This window comes from Hetaerina americana, unplaced genomic scaffold, assembly GCF_022747635.1.
Source record: "Hetaerina americana unplaced genomic scaffold, ioHetAmer1.1.p SCAF_8, whole genome shotgun sequence".
Lineage (NCBI taxonomy): Eukaryota > Metazoa > Arthropoda > Insecta > Odonata > Calopterygidae > Hetaerina > Hetaerina americana.
Genome location: NW_027287427.1, coordinates 68,257,505 through 68,276,574, shown reverse-complemented (window position 1 = coordinate 68,276,574; position 19,070 = coordinate 68,257,505). Strand labels below are relative to the sequence as shown.

Here is a 19,070-nt window from a genome sequence, read left to right as displayed (position 1 = left end):
TTTTCTTGTGGCTAATTTCCATCTCATACCTCTCGCGCTGTATGTGTAACACACTTGGAAAATGAAATCGCTTGGTTGCCTGATTAACTGCTGTTTGATAATCTACAAATCCAATGTAGTCATTCGCCCATCTCTTTTATTCCCAACTGAAGCACCTCCCATGCCACCCTTAACATCCTCATCATATACATATGCTAAAAAGTAATGGCGATAACGAGCAACTCAGTCTCACTCCCCTACCCATAATTGACCGTCGCGGTTCACCCTCTGATATCCTTACTGTGCTTGCTGTCTGAGCCATGTACAAGTTTCGAATAAGTCGCCCATCCCTCCACTCTACTCCTATATACCGCAATAACTCCATTACTTTACCCACTGTACACGGCCTTCTCAAATCCACTAAACACAAAAAGTAGTAAAAAATACGCATACTATTTTTTATACCCATAGGAAATTAGCATGTGCGGTATGCTTATTTCTCATATCGAATCCTCTTCCTAACTTTCAAGAAACGATACAGTCGGTATTTGTTCCAGGAAATTTAACGAGACTTTAGTGAATTCGGAAGGTCTCGATTGCTTTTGAATTTATCCATAGGTTATACTTATTCACAGGCCAGCTTCTGTGAACCTTAAAACAGTGAAGTCAGCAGCCATTTGGTTGGAGTGATGCTTCAATCAGTATGAAGTTCAAATGTTCCTAGGTAAAAATCCGGTGATTAAAGTTGCAAAATAATCCTTTTTTTAGAGCACCCCATTGCTGTATTAATTTCAGCACATATTCTTCACTAAAGAGTTACCCTTACGGATATGAGCAAGATTTTAAAACTTGTATGAAGGATAGTTGGTAGTGAATGAATTCCCCTGCAGTACTGGTAAAATGAGAGTAGGCACAGAAGAAAATACGAGAAGGATTTGATTCGGAGTGACAAACTTCAGTATTCACTTGGAAAAGTATTAAGTGAAATGTGAGACATATTAAAGCGATTAAACTCGACGATTAAGAGAGAACAGAGAGAGAAAAATAAGACGATGCCCTTCACTGGCACAGCGATTTTGGCAGAGAAGAACGTACCGTTGAGGGTGTTGACCAGAAGGTAAGGGGTAATGAAGAAATATAACTCGAAGGATAGCGTCATTTCGATTATAATAATGATTTTTAAAGAGGACAAGCCAAAGTGAGGATAGAATAGCTAAAACTGTAGCGATAGGTTTTGCTCCCTTGATACCAATAGCTACTGAGTAAAATTATTATTAATGAAAAACAGTAAGTGAGGAAACTAGTCCAGATCAAGCACGCATTCCGCCTGTTACTCTTCTCATATTGCGAATGCCTGGTGTGGGAGCATCCCCTGCCACAAACTACTCGTATAACAGCGGTATTCCTAGCAAAGCAGACATTCTGCCAAAATAAAAGTGGATGAGCAATTAAAAACGCAGGCATGGAAATAAACTTCCAAGAGTCCTTTGACAGACATAGGTATATGGGGAGTTCTATTAAAGACATTCCTTTGAGAGAGATGAAAAGTTCAATATTTGGTGGAGCCGTTTGCCAATACCAACACGTATTGGAGAAGATAAGATGCAATGGCTATTTTTACAAAAGCATTGCAGATGACGGATAGAATACTTCAGTAACTAAATTTTTCGAATAGTAGAAAAAGTTCCGTTTCGTGGAACACGATGCCAAGAAGAGACATATTTATTGGAATACATCGTAAGGCATAAAATACCCCGTGGACATGCCACATTTAGAAGGAAGAATGGGTGGAAAGGAGTATATTGAGAGGTTACTTATGGAATAGGCCGGACGGGCAACGGGTGATGGAGCAATATGAAGTTGAGAAGAAATAGTGATATTGGCTTGGAAGAGAATAGAGTAGAAAACTTTAGCGACCAAATTTAATTTAATTAATAAATCCAGAAGATTATTAATGAAACAGTTTTGTTATATAATTATTGGAAGTATTTTCTCATTGACATTTCATAGTATTTCACGATTTTTTTCTCTCTCTAAAGCAGAAAACCATCGTGAAATATAAATTAAATATCCTTTTTCTGCCATGAGCTCTCTGACACTGAATTTACGCGAATTGTAACGAGTCTGTTAGCTAATTAATTTGTACTAGTCGATTAGGAATAAAACGTGGACGCAACGGTACATATTTTATCTTCTGGACATCTTGAAAAAACTTAGAATGATGTTCTTTTGTTTGCTTCTTCTATGCATTCCCTGCTTACATTGAAGTTTCTCTTGGCGGTGTAGTTTTGAACGAATCAAAAATTTCATTCGATGCTCGCACACCTACTGCGAGCCTGCTACTTTACGATACGTATTTATTGAATGCAATGTTCGGCATGATTCGTGAATTCCTTCCTAATCTAAGAACCTGCGAAAGCCCATGACGCATCGGCATCACGAACGCGAAGCTCATTCCTAGACATGACGTACAATACGCGAAAATGACTAATTTGATGTGAATCCCGTTCAAATAGTTATGTAGCAGTGACATACGATGTGCCGAAATGAGGAGAGTTCAAATTTCCTGTCGTTTCTTTGTTGTCACCCTTGGTGTTATCTTCGCATGGTAATCCAAATGTTACGAGTCAATCCACTTGATATGGTTTTTCCTCCTCTTAGGGCATTTATGTCTGTGTACGTCTTCCTTAATATGAATGCGACATTAATTATAATTAGGTTTTACTGGTTCCCTACTGGACATTAAAAAATTTCTTCTGTTTATCGGTGATAAATGAAAATTTTTCTGAATTTCTTGGTGAGCTATACCGAATGTAAGCTTATCTAGGCTCTGCAGCCATAGATGCCAATTTAAATGTAAAGTAAACAGGTGTAACCAGAGTTAATCTCAAAATTGAATTCAAACCAATTCGCTACTTACATTTTAAGCTTTTATACTGTAAAGTTGATTTTAATTTTTTAATTCCTTATATTACCTACAAGTATCTGCAATAGTGTAGTCTCTTTCTAATATCATTTTTTATTTCCTTTGTAGCGTACGAGCTCTGGTTTAAGCAGATAATCTACGAGCTGGATTCAGTTCGTGCACTGATGAACAGTGAGGTATGTTTCTTGGCATTCGCTTGATAGTTGTACAAAATTTTCACTTTAATTTTGCAGACGAAATTTCAATGCTGTACACACGATTGAAAACTGGAATTATGAAGTATATCAAGTACGATATTGTCAAGTACTCCTATATTGGTGAGATGGCATTATTTTTAATTTCACGTATTAATCTGTCGTGAGAGAAGATGAGGGAAAATCGGAGGCGGTACAACCCATCAATGCTTTCCCATCTCAATTTCACCCGTTTGCCTTATTATTCCAATTCACGCTTTGTAACATATATAATTTTAGTACACATGATTATATTGTTTCGTACCCCAACTATTTCAGTATTTGCAAGTTGAAATCTGGATTAATAATTACTACCTTGATCAAAAAGTTCCCGGAATAACCACCGTGTGCCGCTCCCATCGTTCCGATTTGAGTTCTGTTTTTTTTGTTAAATTGGTACATCTGTTGTTGATATTCCCTTTAAATCTTAGTGTCATAACTTGACATTTGCAAAAGTTACGTAGCCAAGAGTACATCTATCTCTGTGTGTGTTGGCGATTTTTTACAATTGCAGAAATGGATTTAAATTTGCAACAACGAACTTGTATTAAATTTTGCGTAAAAAACGGATTTAGTGGCGCACGGACGTTGGAAATGTTGGAAAAGTGTTTCGGCAACGATTCTCTAAAAAAAACGGTCGTTTACCAGTGGCACGAGCGGTTCAGAAGTGGTCGTGAGTCAATCGAAGATGATGAACGCAGTGGCAGACCATCGACATCGAAAGTCGGTGAAAAAATTGATAAAGTAAAAGAAATGTTGGTCAATAACCGCAAATTAACCATCAGAGAAATAGCGGAGGACTTGAACATTGCCTATGGATCCGCCCAAGACATTGTGGTTAATGATTTGGGTTTCCGTCGTGTAGCAGCAAAGTTGGTGCCAAAAGACCTCAATTTCATGCAAAAAAGAGACCGTGTTGACGTCGCAAAAGACATGATTTGCGAGGCTGAATCCGATCCCACATTCATCAAAAGGATCATTACTGGAGACGAGACGTGGGTTTATGAGTACGACACGCAATCCAGACATCAGGCAAGTGAATGGCGTTCACCAAATGAGCCGAGACCAAAAAAACCACGTCGTTTTCAGTCAAAAAAGAAGGCAATGCTGACGGTTTTCATGGATTACAACGGTGTAGTGAATCATGAATTTTTGCCAGAAGGCCAGACAGTAAACAAAGAGTATTATTAGGGCGTTATGAGACGTTTGCGTGAAGCAATTCGCCGAAAGAGACCAGAAATGTGGGCAGAAAACTCGTGGATTTTGCACCATGATAACGCACCGTCGCACAGTGCTATCATTATTCGTAATTTTTTGACGAAACATGCAACAAATACCATCCAACAGCCACCGAATTCACCTGATTTGGCTCCCTGTGACTTCTTTCTGTTCAATCGAGTTAAAAAACCATTACGGGGAACGCGTTTTAGCAGCCGAGAGGAAGTAATGGAAAAATCGCAGGAAGCACTGATGGACATACCGAAAACCGAATATAAAAAATGTTTCGAGGATTGGATCAAGCGCTGGCATAAGTGTGTTGCAGTCGATGGGGATTACTTTGAAGGGGACAATATAGATTTAGATGAATAAACTTGTATTTTTAATTTTCTGAATAAATTCCGGGAAATTTTTGATCAAGGTAGTATATAATATTTTCTTTTTTTTTACTGTTCTGTCATTCCTTATTGAGCGAGAGTTAAAATTAGAATTCTATGAACCGGACTTCTTTCACTTAAAGTACTATCGCGACTAAAATGGCCGCAGTAGGTACATCGTATAGCTTACTACTTAAAAATCTTCACTACTCTAGTCACTAGTGGAGATGGTAGACGGTAAGGGTTGAATAAAATGCATCCCAGGTATTCTACTGAAAGGGATTGCTTTTCGTGAACTTTGAAATGAGAAAAATAATTTTAGGTGACAGCCGCAAGATAAATATTTCTCTATTTACCACCCAAAATAGGAGGGGAGCGGTAGTGTGCATAAATATCAAGCATTCGTCGTTGAAATAAAAGAAGTTTTTCATGGTGTGAAATAATTTCTCATCTTACAGGCCTGGTAAAACCCGGCTGAAAATAATCATACGTCCATACAGGAATTCTCGGTTTCCTATAGGATGGACGACCGTGAAGGTTTTTCAGCGTAATTTTTGAAAGCAACAAATCCGAAAATCTATTACTCAAATCCGGTTTAGTTGAATATTATTTCTTTAAACCCGCATTAACGACATAAGGATATGTTAAGGGTAGCGTGGAAAGGACTGGAGCTAGGATTATAAGTAGGCTGCAAGGTTTTTAAGGCAGGTTTCCATATGATTAAACATTATTGAGTCAGGCAGTCAAGAGATTGGATTTATTATTCGTGCCATAAGTAGTAATGAAGAGATACGGAATGGGGATAACCAAGAGGAAGCATAAGTAACGAGTTTCTCGAGATGTAGGAAAGCTAGTAAAATAGGATGGTAAAAAATAGAGAAGGTGGAGCAATTCATATATTTATGCAGTTTTATAGAAGAAAAAGGACATAGTAGTGCGGGGACATTCGGAAAAGAATTGTGTCAGCGAAAGACGCATTTACAAGAAGAAGAGAGTTGATGATGGGTGAACTGAGTAAAAATGTGAAGAAAAGATTAGTCAAAACTTTGATGTGGAGTGTAGGGGTCCATGGGATTTAGACCGGGTCTTGGAGGCTAGAGGATATAACCGTAGATTGGAGACTTTGAGACGTGGATATGGCGGCGTAAATTTAATGAGTTGGATAGAGATGAGGACGAACGAAGAGGTTTTTAAATAGGGTAGACGAACAAAGGAAATTAAAAGAGAGAAATCCGAAAAAAGGAATATAAAAATAATTGTGTGGCCGAAGGGAGGAAGTTACCGAGGGAAATCCGAAAAAGACATGATATGGACGAAGGAAATGTTGAAGACCATGAAAGAAGAGAGAACCATGGGAAAATTGGGTAGAGGCAGGAAGATAGCGGGCTTTTAAGTAATTGTGAGGGTAGGTAGAAGTTCGGAGAAAATGAAGAAAGAAACAGGAGGTTCTCACGATACTTACGTTATGTTAGAAATAAAGAGTGGTTAGGGATTAGCCTATTATGCGACCTTATGGAAACAGGCTTTGCTCTCGCGGTTTGCGTAAAATTACGTAAAAATTTCGATCGAGGAAGAAAATAGGTGGATTACTCTGGTGGCTTGTCTCCTGTTTACGAGTAATTTTTCAATGAAAAAGATGGAATGTAAGATTTTTGGCCCCTCCGCTCACATCGACGGGGACCTCATGTAACTCGTCAAAGCCAAAGGCGCATCGATACCGCACAAAACTTAGCGTAACTTGAGATACGATTCGGAGTTCACCCTAGCCAACCCTTGGGTTCTCTCTGCGTCCTCCTCCCTTCTTCGTGGCTGACCCCTTTCGCCTCTGCCGCTTCTGTAACTTGTAGGGCTACACGGGACGTCCCAAGGTACGACCACCGAAGACTTTGGAGGGAACTCGGGTGAGAGGTACTCGAGGGACTTTTAATGGAAATTCTGGTGACTTGGTGGTTCTGCTAACATTGGTCAGTCGTACTCCCTTATAGTCTTCAGATAGTGAACCCTCGATTGAAGTTCAGGATGGATTTTATAGCGGGCGTAACATTAGAGTTTGTGTCGTATCCGTAGAATTAGAGAAAGAAACTGTTAAAATCAGTTTAACTACAACTAAGATGTTTCCTCATTCCATTAAAATTGAGCTTTATGTTTTCATCATTCAAGCGCCTTCTCATTCCTACTTGTCTAGAGTTGTCAATGAAGTACGATAATTACGGTTGGTTTGCCGCAATACTGAAAATAATTGGTTAGAGTTTCTATTACTTTGAAAATACGACGAAGAACTCTCAATATATTGCTTACGAAGATTGGAATGTGATAACCTGAGGATACTCGGCATTTTTGGGCATGCCGATGCACTGAGAAAGGCGACGCGGCGTCTTAATTCCAAATTACCATTCTCGGTAGGCATCTAACATTGATTTAAGGGAAATAAATTCTAGGCTATTTAATAGACTCGCCCTATGGGTTGCATAAAAGCAAAACGCACACAGGCAATAAATCGATGAACTTCGGATTACCATGAAATTCGTAAGTTTGCCATTAGTCGTATTTCATGATTATTTTACCAACTTCTGACTTGTTTGACTGTTGTATCCATTTAGTTATATTTGCCGAAGGTGCCCATATTTCTTTTGTCTTTCACCGTTGGAAAGCTTATATTCATTGTATTTTTGTTTAATATTAATTATTCGTGTTTGATATTAATATTCTTGCGCGCACGAGGGTGCTCTGTTAACTTTCTGTCTTCAGCATGAAGATGACAGCACTCTTCAATAAAATCGAGGAATGTGCTTGTGTTTTGCATTGAAAGGTTTTTACCAAACTTTCAGTAATTTTGGATGTTAAATGGATGTTGTTTGAAAATCATTTCATTGTGTCATTGTGAGGTTTTTTGTGGTTAAAGGTAACTGATTTTATGTATTCCCCGCCAAATTTCATTCCTATCCCCAGTTCTCCCCATACATTTTTAATAATTTCTTCCACGTATGCGTTGAACAGCACCGGTGATAATGGACAACCTTGCCTTACACCTCTTCCTAACACAGCCCAACCGGACTCTCCGTTCCCCACTCGCACCTGAGCAGTCTGAGACATGTACAGGTTGCGGATTAGCCTCCTTTCCCTCCAATCTATTCCTATTTTCTGCAGAATACTCATTAGTTTTTCCCAATTCACTCTATCAAACGCTTTTTCGAAATCTTTGAAACAGGCAAATACGTCCTGGTTGTGGTCTAAATTCCTCTCGATTAATGATCTCATTACTGCAATGGCATCAATCCCCTTTCTAAACCCAAACTGATCATCTCCTAAGTAATCATTTTTCCTACTCTCTATCCTTTTGTTTATGATCCTGAGAACAACTTTAGCTGCGTGGGATATCAAACTTATTGTTCTGTAGTGCTCACGTGATGTAGCCTTTACCTTTTTCGGAATAGGAACTAAAACTGATCTCACAAAGTCTTCCGGCCAGATTCCTTCCTCGTAGATACTACGAACCAGTCCATTTAGTCTTCCTCCCACATTTTCCTAAACATTTCAGTAGTTCCGTAGGAATGTTATCCACCCCCACGGCCTTATTTCGTGTCATCCCCCTTAATTCCTTTTCTATCTCACCGTCAAGTAAGCCTGGACCTAAACTATCTTCATCCACGCCATATTCTCTTTCTATGTCTAAGCTTACTGGCGTAAGTTCTTTACCATACAGTTGTTCTAAAAGTTATACTAATAACTATATATTTTTGCTTAATGCAAACAGCCTTAAAGAGGTGAATGTCGAGTAACACCACTCTTCGCGATGAAAGAATACGATAGGTTGTTCCTTGTAAAATGTTGCCTAATAATTGTAAGAAAAATATTTAGTCGCTCATTACAATCATTTGCCAATTTCAATCTTTTTCGTTCCATCTCTCTTGAATGTTTTTTTGCTCAAAACGGTCGAGAGAAAGACCATACTGGTCTGCTTCTACAATAAATAACAACATAGCATGAAAGACGCGTAGAGTGCAATCATTCCAAGTCACACTTTGCAAATAAAGCAGGCAATGATCAACAACCAGCTTGGGGAAGAGTTGGAAATCTGCTGGAGCCAAATCAGGCGAATAAGGCGGGTGTGGCAACAATTCGTATCTTACGAGTAGTTAACGTATTTTCACCATGGCTACGACACTTGTGTGTGGGCGTGCATTTCTTGATGAAAGATGGCTTTCTTCCTTACCAAGCCTGGCCTTTTTTCGTGTATCTTTTGCTTTCGTTGGTCCAGAGGGTTAGCGTAGTAATTTCCAATAATTGCTTGAACAAAGGGAAGATAATCTATCAGCTGCATCCCTTTCGCATCCCAGAAAACTGAAGCCATCACCTTTCCGGTCGACCGTATTGCCTTTGCTTTCTTTGGTGGTGATGAGTTCACATGTTTCCTCTGTTTTGACTGCTTTTTTGTCCTTGGGATATAGTAGTGGATCCAAGTCTCATCTGTGGTCACAAACCGGCTCAGAAAATCTTGTCGGTCGCTTTAAAAACGTGTCATGCATTGCTCTGAAATTTCCATTTTGATGCGTTTGTGATCCTGCGTCAAGAGTCGAGGCACCCATCTAGCGGGTAATTTTCTCATATTCAATCCCACAGTTAAAATGAAGTATGCTCGTTCAGATGGCATCCCTAAAGCCTAAGGAATTTCTCGCACTTTCAGTCGCCGATCTTCCATGACCATTTAATGCACTTTTTCAATAAATTCTGGAGAAGTGGCCAATTTTGGCTGACCACTGCGCGGATCATCATCTAAGCTGTCCCGATTAAACTTAAACTCGTTCGACTTGGCAACAGTTGAATATGAAAGAAGAAGAGTCATCCAGAGTGTTCTGAAAGTCGGTGTGAATTCCTTTACTTTCATTATTTTCTCTACGACGTATTTAATCACAACTCGAATCTCAAGTTTTTCCATCTTTGTAAATCACTACTCGGAAACACGAACAGAGAGGCGTCGCACCACAGATCTCTTCCCTGAGCACTGATGTGTTATGTGTTTACTCATAAAGGATTACTATTACTATGCAGGAAATTCGTTGTGTTAGCGCTGATATCTGGTGGTGATTCCCAGAACCTTTCAAACTACCCTCGTACTTTCTTAATTTGGAATATAACAGGATAACAAGAAACGTTATATCGTTTTTGTATTGTATTTTGTATATTTTTTGCACCCTGAAAGCTTCCGCTAGAGTGTGTGGCAGGGGGTGAATTCACACCAGAATAATTTTGACCCGAATATTTTTACCCCTACCGCAGTCGGTCATGGTTATTCTTATCCCTTATCTTTTGTGGAATAAATGATATTTTAAATCTGTATGTTCTACACTTAATCCCTCTAATTTTATTGGCAATATCTCTCGTACCGTAGTTCAATAGGGTTAATAATACATTTTCAACATCACTGGTAAAGAGGAATTCTTCAAATTTATGCAAGAAATTTAATCGGTAATTTAACTATCGCACCGTGAATGAATCCCAGTCTAGCTCCACTAATGTTTTGGCTATGCTACTAAGTTTATCATAACGTTTTAAAAATCTAGCTCCTCTATGCTGCACGCGATCCAATTCGGCATTCAATCCAACTTCGTAAAGATCCCATATAATAGCAGCATATTCTAAATGATGTCTAATGAGCGTAAGATAACATCTCTTTTTAACCTTTACATCACATTTACCCAATACTCTTCTAATAAATCCGATATTTTTTGTCAGCTTGTCCACATATTCCACGTGTATGTTTCACCCAGGAGAGGTAATGAGTGAGGTCAACAGCTATGAATTGAATCGAGTCTACACATTCCATTTAGGTGTTCCCGATGCAATAGGCGTTCGGGAGGGAATTAATCTTTTTCCAAAAATTTATCCCTGCGCACTTTTTAAAGTTTAATTCTAGTTTGCAAGTGTCGCACCAGCGTTGTATAGTATTAAGCTCATCTGATAAAGCACCTGTGTCCTCAGGATAACGGATATCTCTGTAAACCATTGCATCCTCGGCAAATAAACGTATATTACTAATGATACGGAGTCAATGTCGTTAATGTAAACTAGGAATAAAAGAGATCCGATGACACTTCCATGGGGAACACCTGAAGTAACTTCTACTGTACTAAGGCTAACGCGATCTATGAATACTCTTTGTACTCGACCATACAGAGAATATTTAATCCGACCCAGAATATATTTAATCTTTGTGAGTAGTTTGCTATGAGGCACTTTGTCAAAAGCTTTCTTAAAATCTAGAAAAACCGCGTCCACCGGGACATTATTCTGTCCCTAAATGAGAATATCATGAAAAAAAGGTTTGTGTTCCGCAGGATCCACTCTTTCGAAAATCGTGCTGATTTTTCATTACTAATTCCTGACTATTGAGGGGCCTCACGATCGAACTAGCAACCCTATGCTCCATAGTCTTGCACGAAATGGATGTGAAGGTAATAGGTCTGGAATTGCTCGGTTCCTCCTTGTCTCCGTTTATAAATATTGGTGTTGCGTTAGCCGTTTTCCAATTTCTGGGAGCCTCGTGATCTGCCAGCGACTTCTTCAATATAATTGCTATATACGGCGCAATTTCTGAAGCTAAATCCTAAAATACACTAGCTGGTATTTGATCGGACCCGGAGGATTTATTAGGCTTCATATTTTTCAGCAATCGTTCTATTCCATTTCATGAGAATTCAATTTTGGGCATCGGTTGACCGGCAAGATTTGGTAAGCTATCGGAGACATTCGGTGAGACATTGGTGAAGACGCTTTGAGTGAAAGAATTTAATATGTTAGCCTTTTCTAAAATACTGGTTAATCTTTCGTCTTCATCGTTTTTGAGCGAATTAACTATTAACCTATTTCCCTGAAACTCTCTGATGTACGACTAAAATGCTGCCTGATTTTTTTTCTAAATTTTCCGCTAATCTTTTCCTTTTGAATTCGGTTTACGCTTTCTGAAATTCGTTCTTGGCATTCGCCGATATCTTGTAATCTTAAGTGATGTCAATTATTTTGTCGCTAGAGCTAGAGCTCAATTATTTTGTCGCATCCCTAATATTTTTCATCTTGGCGTGACATAGCCTTTGACGTCGCAATGCTTTTCTAACATCCGCGTTTTGCCATCTAGGTTCCATGTTATCTTTTAAAAGGTTACTGGGAATGAAGTCGTTGACTTCTGAGAGAGTGATCTCAAGGAAGTGATTCCACATGTCCTCAAAATTTCGGTTTTGAAAATCTTTCTTAAAATTTTCTAATTGACTCTGTAGCCCGCACTTTAGGCCATTATAGTGCCCTTCTTTATGCAAGTAAATGTTTATTTTAGGCTTCTGACCCCATATAGAAAAAACAGCTATTACTGCCCTGTGGTCACTAATTCCTGTTATATTTTCTATAGTTACGACTTTTTCGGGTACGTTAGTTGCTAAAATATCAAGAATATCATCACTTCTAGCTGGTGAAATGAAAAGTTGATGCAAGGAGTTCAACGTAGTGGAATTCGGTAGCGACTGGGAGGTATCTTTGTCTTAATCCCCTGTTATAAAATTTTATTTGCTCCAATCAAAAGATGAGACATTAAAATCTTCACCGATTATAACGTCGAGAACATTGTATTAGAAAAGACCTTTGATTTGCTGATCTAATTCTATTATTGAGTTTTATATCTTTGTCGTCCGGCAGCCTATAAAATGCGCATGCATATTTTTTTTGATTCAGTACTTTTAATAGAGCAGCAAACGCTTTCCAAAGCATCACCTGGAATTATCTCAGTTCTGCTGACGCAAGAATTTTTACTGTAATTTGCTCAGTCTTTATGTAAACGGAAAAGGATTTTATGAAAATTTCACTGTCGGCGATTTCAGTGAATAACCAGTTTTCTGTTCCAATATCTGCGCCTGTTCTTTGAATAAGTTGATGATATTCTCCGACTTTGTTATTTAAACTTCGGCAATTAGCCAATAATACAGATAATGTTTCCTTGACATTACGGTTATTTGAACTTTAACGAGGATCGTTTTCTTATTGATATTGAATCCCTAATAAAATGTCCAGTCCAATGCTATCTGATTCGTGTTAAATAAACTCTTGTGTGTATTTATAGCGCTAACCCTCGCATCATTTAAAACTAAATTATTTGGCAAAGAAGATTTTAGAGGATAATTAATTGATCTACACGCTGGCCTGCACTTAAATCTAAAAAAAGCCCTGCAGTGCTCGAAAATCATACCTGCTACACACCTGGCGGCCTCAGACGTGTAATGAACACCAGCACGGTTCAGGTGTTCCTAAACGATTGGACCGCCGGATGAAGATCAGCGAAGGACGCCCCTATATCCCTGCAGAAAGCACGCAACGTCTGATTGATGACTTCCACTCGGTTCCAAACCAGAGGTCCACGAACAATTCTCGGGACAAGGCTGCATATCGAGAGCGTCACATCAGCCCCATCGACACTACCCACCCGCTTCACTTCCGAGTTCAGCTTCCTGAAAGAATCCAGAATCTCTTCATATCCACTGTCCACGGCATCGTTGATGCCGACATGAGCCACGACCCACACCCGCCGCTCCATCCGCCTTCATCACCGGGGGAACGCCGCCACTAGGAATGCACCAGGCCGCCAGGGGCTGGTTCACACCCTCATGGTCTTACCTCTCCCGCAATGGAAATATCATACGTCTGACATCACTGCTGCGTATCACTAGAATCCCTCCCTTCCCATTCTGACAGTTCCTTCTGGGTGGTGCTCTCACAGGGGCGGAGGTAGGGGCTGCAGATACGCTGAGCTATCCTCCGATAGCACCTTGCACCTGTTGGAGACGGGGATGAGGTTTGCCTTTGCATCTCCCATCCTTCACTGCAGCGTTAAATTTCCTCCGCTACTGTGCGAGACAACCGGTTTCTTCTTCCGGTTTCCGGAATTGTGCCTCTCCCCCATCAAAAGACCGGACTCCTGGCAGCCTTTCAATTACTCCACCGCATGTTGAATTCGGGCGAATCCACGCGGTCCTATTGTTACGGCGACTTTTCGCAACTCCACCCACAGTCAAACCCATCGGCGTAAGAACAACCTTCTCGTCAACCTTTGATCGAAGCTAAGACGCGAAACCCTCTGGCGCAGCGATACAGGCCCTTAGAATCACGCATTCTCCGGCGCAGGCGTGCATCGTGACAGAAGACCCAGTGGAAACCATCCTAATTCTACCGAAAGTGCCCAATTTTTAAAAAAGGGCTAGGTTAAAACAGTGAGAATTACAAATTTAATAAATAAAACTTTCCTTGGGCTCAACGAGTACTGATTTATTGGGCAAATCGATGTCACTGACCTGCTTAACTTGCAAATAAATCCACTAGCTATTTATGATTATGGCTGATTGATATTATGATTGTCTTTAACTCCCCGTTTTAAAACTATATGTGCCATAATCAATAGATGGGACGATGAAATCTCGATCGATTGTAACCTCGCGATCGTTGTATTTTGGGCTAAGATACCTTTGATTTGCTGATCCAATTTTAGTGTTGAATTATCTTTGTCGTCCAGCGGCCTGTAAAATGTGGATGCATAAATTATTTGGATTCAGTACTTTTAATTGAGCAGCAAAACCCTTTTCACACCGTTACCTGGAATTACCTCCGGCCCTGCTGACGCAAGAATTTTAAACCACCACTTCTTCGGGGTGAAACATAAGGGGACAAGTAAGTGGACAAGCTAACAAAAAATTAAGCCTTATTAGAAGAGTATAGGGGAAATATGACAAGAAGGTTAAGGAGCAATGTTATTTTTTGCTAGTTATACCTCATTTTCGTGTAGGATACGCTACTAGTAAATGGAATCCTCTAGAAGTTATTTTAAATGCCGAATTATATCGCGTGCATCATAGAGGAGGTAGATTTGTAAAATACCGTTATGATGAACCGAGTAGCGAATAAAAATTATTTAAGGGATTAGGTTGGGACTCGCTCAAGTAAAATAGGTTAAAGTACCGATTAAATCTCTTGCATTAATTGGAAGGATGTATTTTTAGCAATGATATTGAAAATGTATTATAAGCCCCATCGTACTGAGGTAGGAGATGCAAATATAATTCTAGAGATGTGTAGTGCAGATTGAATTAACTGCAGAACAGATAGCTTTAAGATGCCAGTTTTCCCACGAAAGAGTTAAAATAACATTATCCGACCACGTTTGGCTAGGGAAGAAAAATATTTTGTGTCAAAAGTAGCCTGATGAGTAATCCTTCCCTGCCAAACGCTCTGGTGGTGGTTCGAAGGGTACCATGTAGATGATAATAAATCTCTTCCCTCCCTCACAGCTTCTTGCACCGACATTTTTCATTATTTGCTTCTCATAATTAACCCTCTGTAATAGTCTCTGATAAACGGTATTCGTTTCATTAGAAGGAAACCTTCTCATAATTAACCCTCTGTAATAGTCTCTGATAAACGGTATTCGTTTCATTAGAAGGAAACTGATATCGGTTTGACGAAGGCCGTCTTCAAGAGAATATCTCATTGCGATGAAGGCAAAGATTAAATAAAAATGTATAACAGTATTTTGAATATGAATTGATGTCGCCATATTTTTAGATGAGGAAATAATTCTATGCCCTTGGACTTCCAGTGTATAGTAAAAAAGGATAATTTCTGCGGGAAACGGAGAGAACGAGTTTTTATTCTGAAAATCGCAGCGCTTTTTCTTCTCTGGTCTCATTAACGGAAAAGCGTTTGATTTCTTTGTACTAGCTACCGCAAAATGACATGGGTTGAAGAGTTTTAATAGCTTTTCCTGCAAAGTTCCCCTGCTAGAGTCTCAATTTCCTCGCCACATGAGTTAAATTTCATCTTCAGCATTCCCTCAAGTGCTCTTTTCTCACATCAATTTTCTCTCTATCTGGTTCAATATTTTACTTCACTATCATTTTATTCCGTCTGTCACTCGAACTTCGGGGTTGCCAACTTACAATAAACTGACTGTCGGGACATTTTCTTTTTCGTTATTAGTTTAGATTAGTTATAAAGATAGATTAGCTCCAAAGCTATTTTGTTTTCATACACTTTTCTAATTCCTCAGTTTTTTCTAGACCGTCTATTACCTATTCATCGATTAACCTTCGCGTTTACAATCGACGGGTTCATTTAAATTAAGTAAACCAAATTCAGAGTTATTTTGTTTGATTTCTCGTGAAGAGCTTAGTGCATCCTATTCATAGAATGATTATTGAGACATAATATTAGCCACGATACCACAAGGAGAACTAATAAATTAAAATTGATTATTCTCCTTTTATACTTTGAACCGTGAATTTCTTTAAATGTGCATTGTGATGTGATTATATTTGTTTATTGGCGTTGGATACCATTTTATTTTCATGAATCTTAAGTTGTCGCTTGCGATCTTTCCTGTTTTTTATGATCACGAATTACTTTAGGGAAAAAGGATTACTTATTCATTTGGAAGTCATTTTGTCTTCTCGTTATGGGTTCGTCAGCCAACCTAATTCGAGGCTTAAATATTATCCCTCTTTATTTGAGTTAAACGCAAATGTACTTTTTAAGCATGCGCGCCCCGTATTATGTGATTGAATAGTTAACTTTGTGTAAGCATAATTACGTAGAAAACGGATAGTACTTACCGTAGTGGGTGGATTAGACCATCCATCGGGTTTCTTGAGTTCCGTGAATGAAAAGGTTGAAGGAGATTCTCAAGTATGGGTATGGTATAATCCTACACCCAAAGTCGGGTATCTTAAGGACCACAGTCAGCAGGAAGAATGGAGAAAGAGGGCCATCAAATTTTATATCATGTTAGTTAGGGCTTAGTATACTTAGTATTGCGGCAAGCCCTTGCGGCGGCTTGCGGGGTATTATGTAGATGTAGATGTATTGCAGTAGTGTGTAGTGCCAAGATCCATCAGAAATCCATCCTATCCTAATAAATATTTACCCTTCCATTGTTAAATACGGATTTCCTTGCGAAATGCTAGCAAATGATTTCAATTTCGTGAAAAGATGCTATCGAAGAACTACAGACATTTTTAGTGGAAAATACGTTTGGAAAATTTTCATACATTAAGGTTAAACATTAAATGTATTTGTTGACTTATTCCAGAATATCTAGTTTAATCCTCATTCATAAACTAATTGCCCTATAGGTTCAAGTATGTTTCCTACTATTTTTTTATGTCTTTAATTCATTTTCAATTCTTAATTTTTCTTGGCGCTGTTTTATCTTCTTCTTGTCTTTGTCTACTCTCCACGTTGATCCTGACGAATTGATTTCGGTAAAACAAAGGAAATGTCAAATATTATTTTATTCATCTCTCATGAAGAATTTTGTTCATCGTTTCAGGATATGGATGAATCCCAGACTCTGGAAATTTTGAAGCGGCTTCAAAGAATCGTCCTCATTCTAAAGGTAAGGTGAAAGAATCATCTATTTTGTATTTATTTGTTGATATTAATGAATTTTGTCTAATTATGGCTCGGAGCTTCAATGCTCGTCTAGAAAAGGATAAAAGGTACCCTCATTTACTAGTAATGCAACCATGTAAAATGGCGTGGGGTATGCAAATTAAATGTCTCGTATTTTAGTCCTATGATTTATATTGGTAGGGTAAAATCAAACAAATATGAGATTGGGTTCGGTGACAGTATCGCTGCCATTTTCTCATTTATTGCTGTCAGTTCATCTCTTTTCCTTCGACTGTTCTGTGAACCTTTGCTATTTTTGCTGAGACCAATTCTCACTTAAGGTGGATGGCCTGCCTACGCGAATTTGCCATCTATTTTCATTAATTTACCAACCATTCACATTAAAATAATGTATTAATTAAGAGGGTAGGCTGAAAACTAAAGTAGATAAATCATCTCAACCAAATAAAATTCAATGCAACCATGCTAACAGGTGCTCTATTGGTATAGAGTCATGCAGTACACTAATTGGAATTATGCAAGAGGGCATGAATGGCTACTTCTAAATGTCAGTGAGATATAAAAACTTCACTCACACTTCATGAATGAGTGGACCTGTGACGTGCTCTTTGAGGACTATATGATGATTGGGTTGTCACTAGTGGTACTGTAAATATCAAAAAAACGCCCCTGGAAGTTGATCAAATGTGTAATCACAGACAACCTGAAAGTAAATCCATTTATACGAGGGTCATCCGGAAAGTAGTACCCGTTCGTGAAATAAAGACACAAAAGTAAATATTAACAAACATAAAAAATTTTATTTGAAAGAGGATACTTTAAACTACTTCTCAACATAATCTCCAAGCAAATTAAGGCATTTGTCATAACGTGTGACAAGTTTCTGTATTCCTGCTGCATAGTCCTTCGCCGCCAGCTCATTGAGATACGCGAGGGACCCATCTTGCACAAATTTTTGCATAATGCAGATGGTGTTTAACAATTTCATGAACAATTGTTCGAGAAACATTGGGAAAATGCTCACAGATGTCATCAATTGTGACGCGCCGATCGTTCCTCACGAATTCGTCAACTGAGCTCACCAGTTGGTCTGTAATGACAGACGGTCTCTCCGAACGCTCATCGTCGTGTGTGTTCCCCCTCCCCATGTTGAAGTTGCGACACCACCGCCGAACAGACGACTCGTCCATTACATTGTCTCCATACACCTCCTTTAATTGGCGATGAATATCACATGGGCGAACGTTTCTTGCATTGAGGAATTTAATCACTGCCCTCACTTCACAACTGGCGGCGTTCTCAATTTTTTTAAACATTGTAAACAATCACAGAAACAACACAGGCAATGCTAGCGTCACGCAACTTGGCTCAGAGAAGGCAGACAAGCCACTGAAGCTATCTTACCTCGTCCAGCGGCTACTCGCGTCGTCAGCACTTCATGCGGCACGAACGGGTACTACTTTCCGGATGACCCTCGTACATTGAATAGTTAACCCAAAAAATTAAAAAAGTTGATGTTCATTTCAGCTTGCAATCATTATGTATTAATTTTAATAAAATATTACACAATTATTTGAGTTAAATATGAAATACTATGTACAGTAAGCTGAAAGTTCAGCTTGCAATCATTATGTATTAATTTTAATATAACATCACACAATTATTTGTGTTAAATATGACCATACCCATCAATTTTATGAAATAAAATTTCTAAAATCTATTCATAGTTTCCAAGCTTTATTATTTAAATATGTCTTTTTCTCATACCTGTCCATACTGAAAACTAAAAACTATCGCTTCATTAAACAACAGCATAAAACCCACAGTTATTGTCAAATACACATGACGTAATAAAAAGAAAGAAAGACGTAAACGTGAGTATTATTAATTGATTTATTT

General features: G+C 38.8%; 1 protein-coding gene across 2 annotated transcripts in view; it reads left to right on the top strand.

Moving 5' to 3' along the window:
• The window catches only part of v (Tryptophan 2,3-dioxygenase vermilion), a 54,319-nt gene that overhangs the window by 22,227 nt on the left and 13,022 nt on the right, over positions 1-19,070 (top strand). For both annotated transcript variants that reach the window (XM_071596665.1, XM_071596664.1), the window contains exons 3-4: positions 3,014-3,081; positions 17,089-17,154. In XM_071596665.1, coding sequence (XP_071452766.1) covers positions 3,014-3,081; positions 17,089-17,154 — 134 coding nt within the window. The remainder of the gene's footprint in view (positions 1-3,013; positions 3,082-17,088; positions 17,155-19,070) is intronic.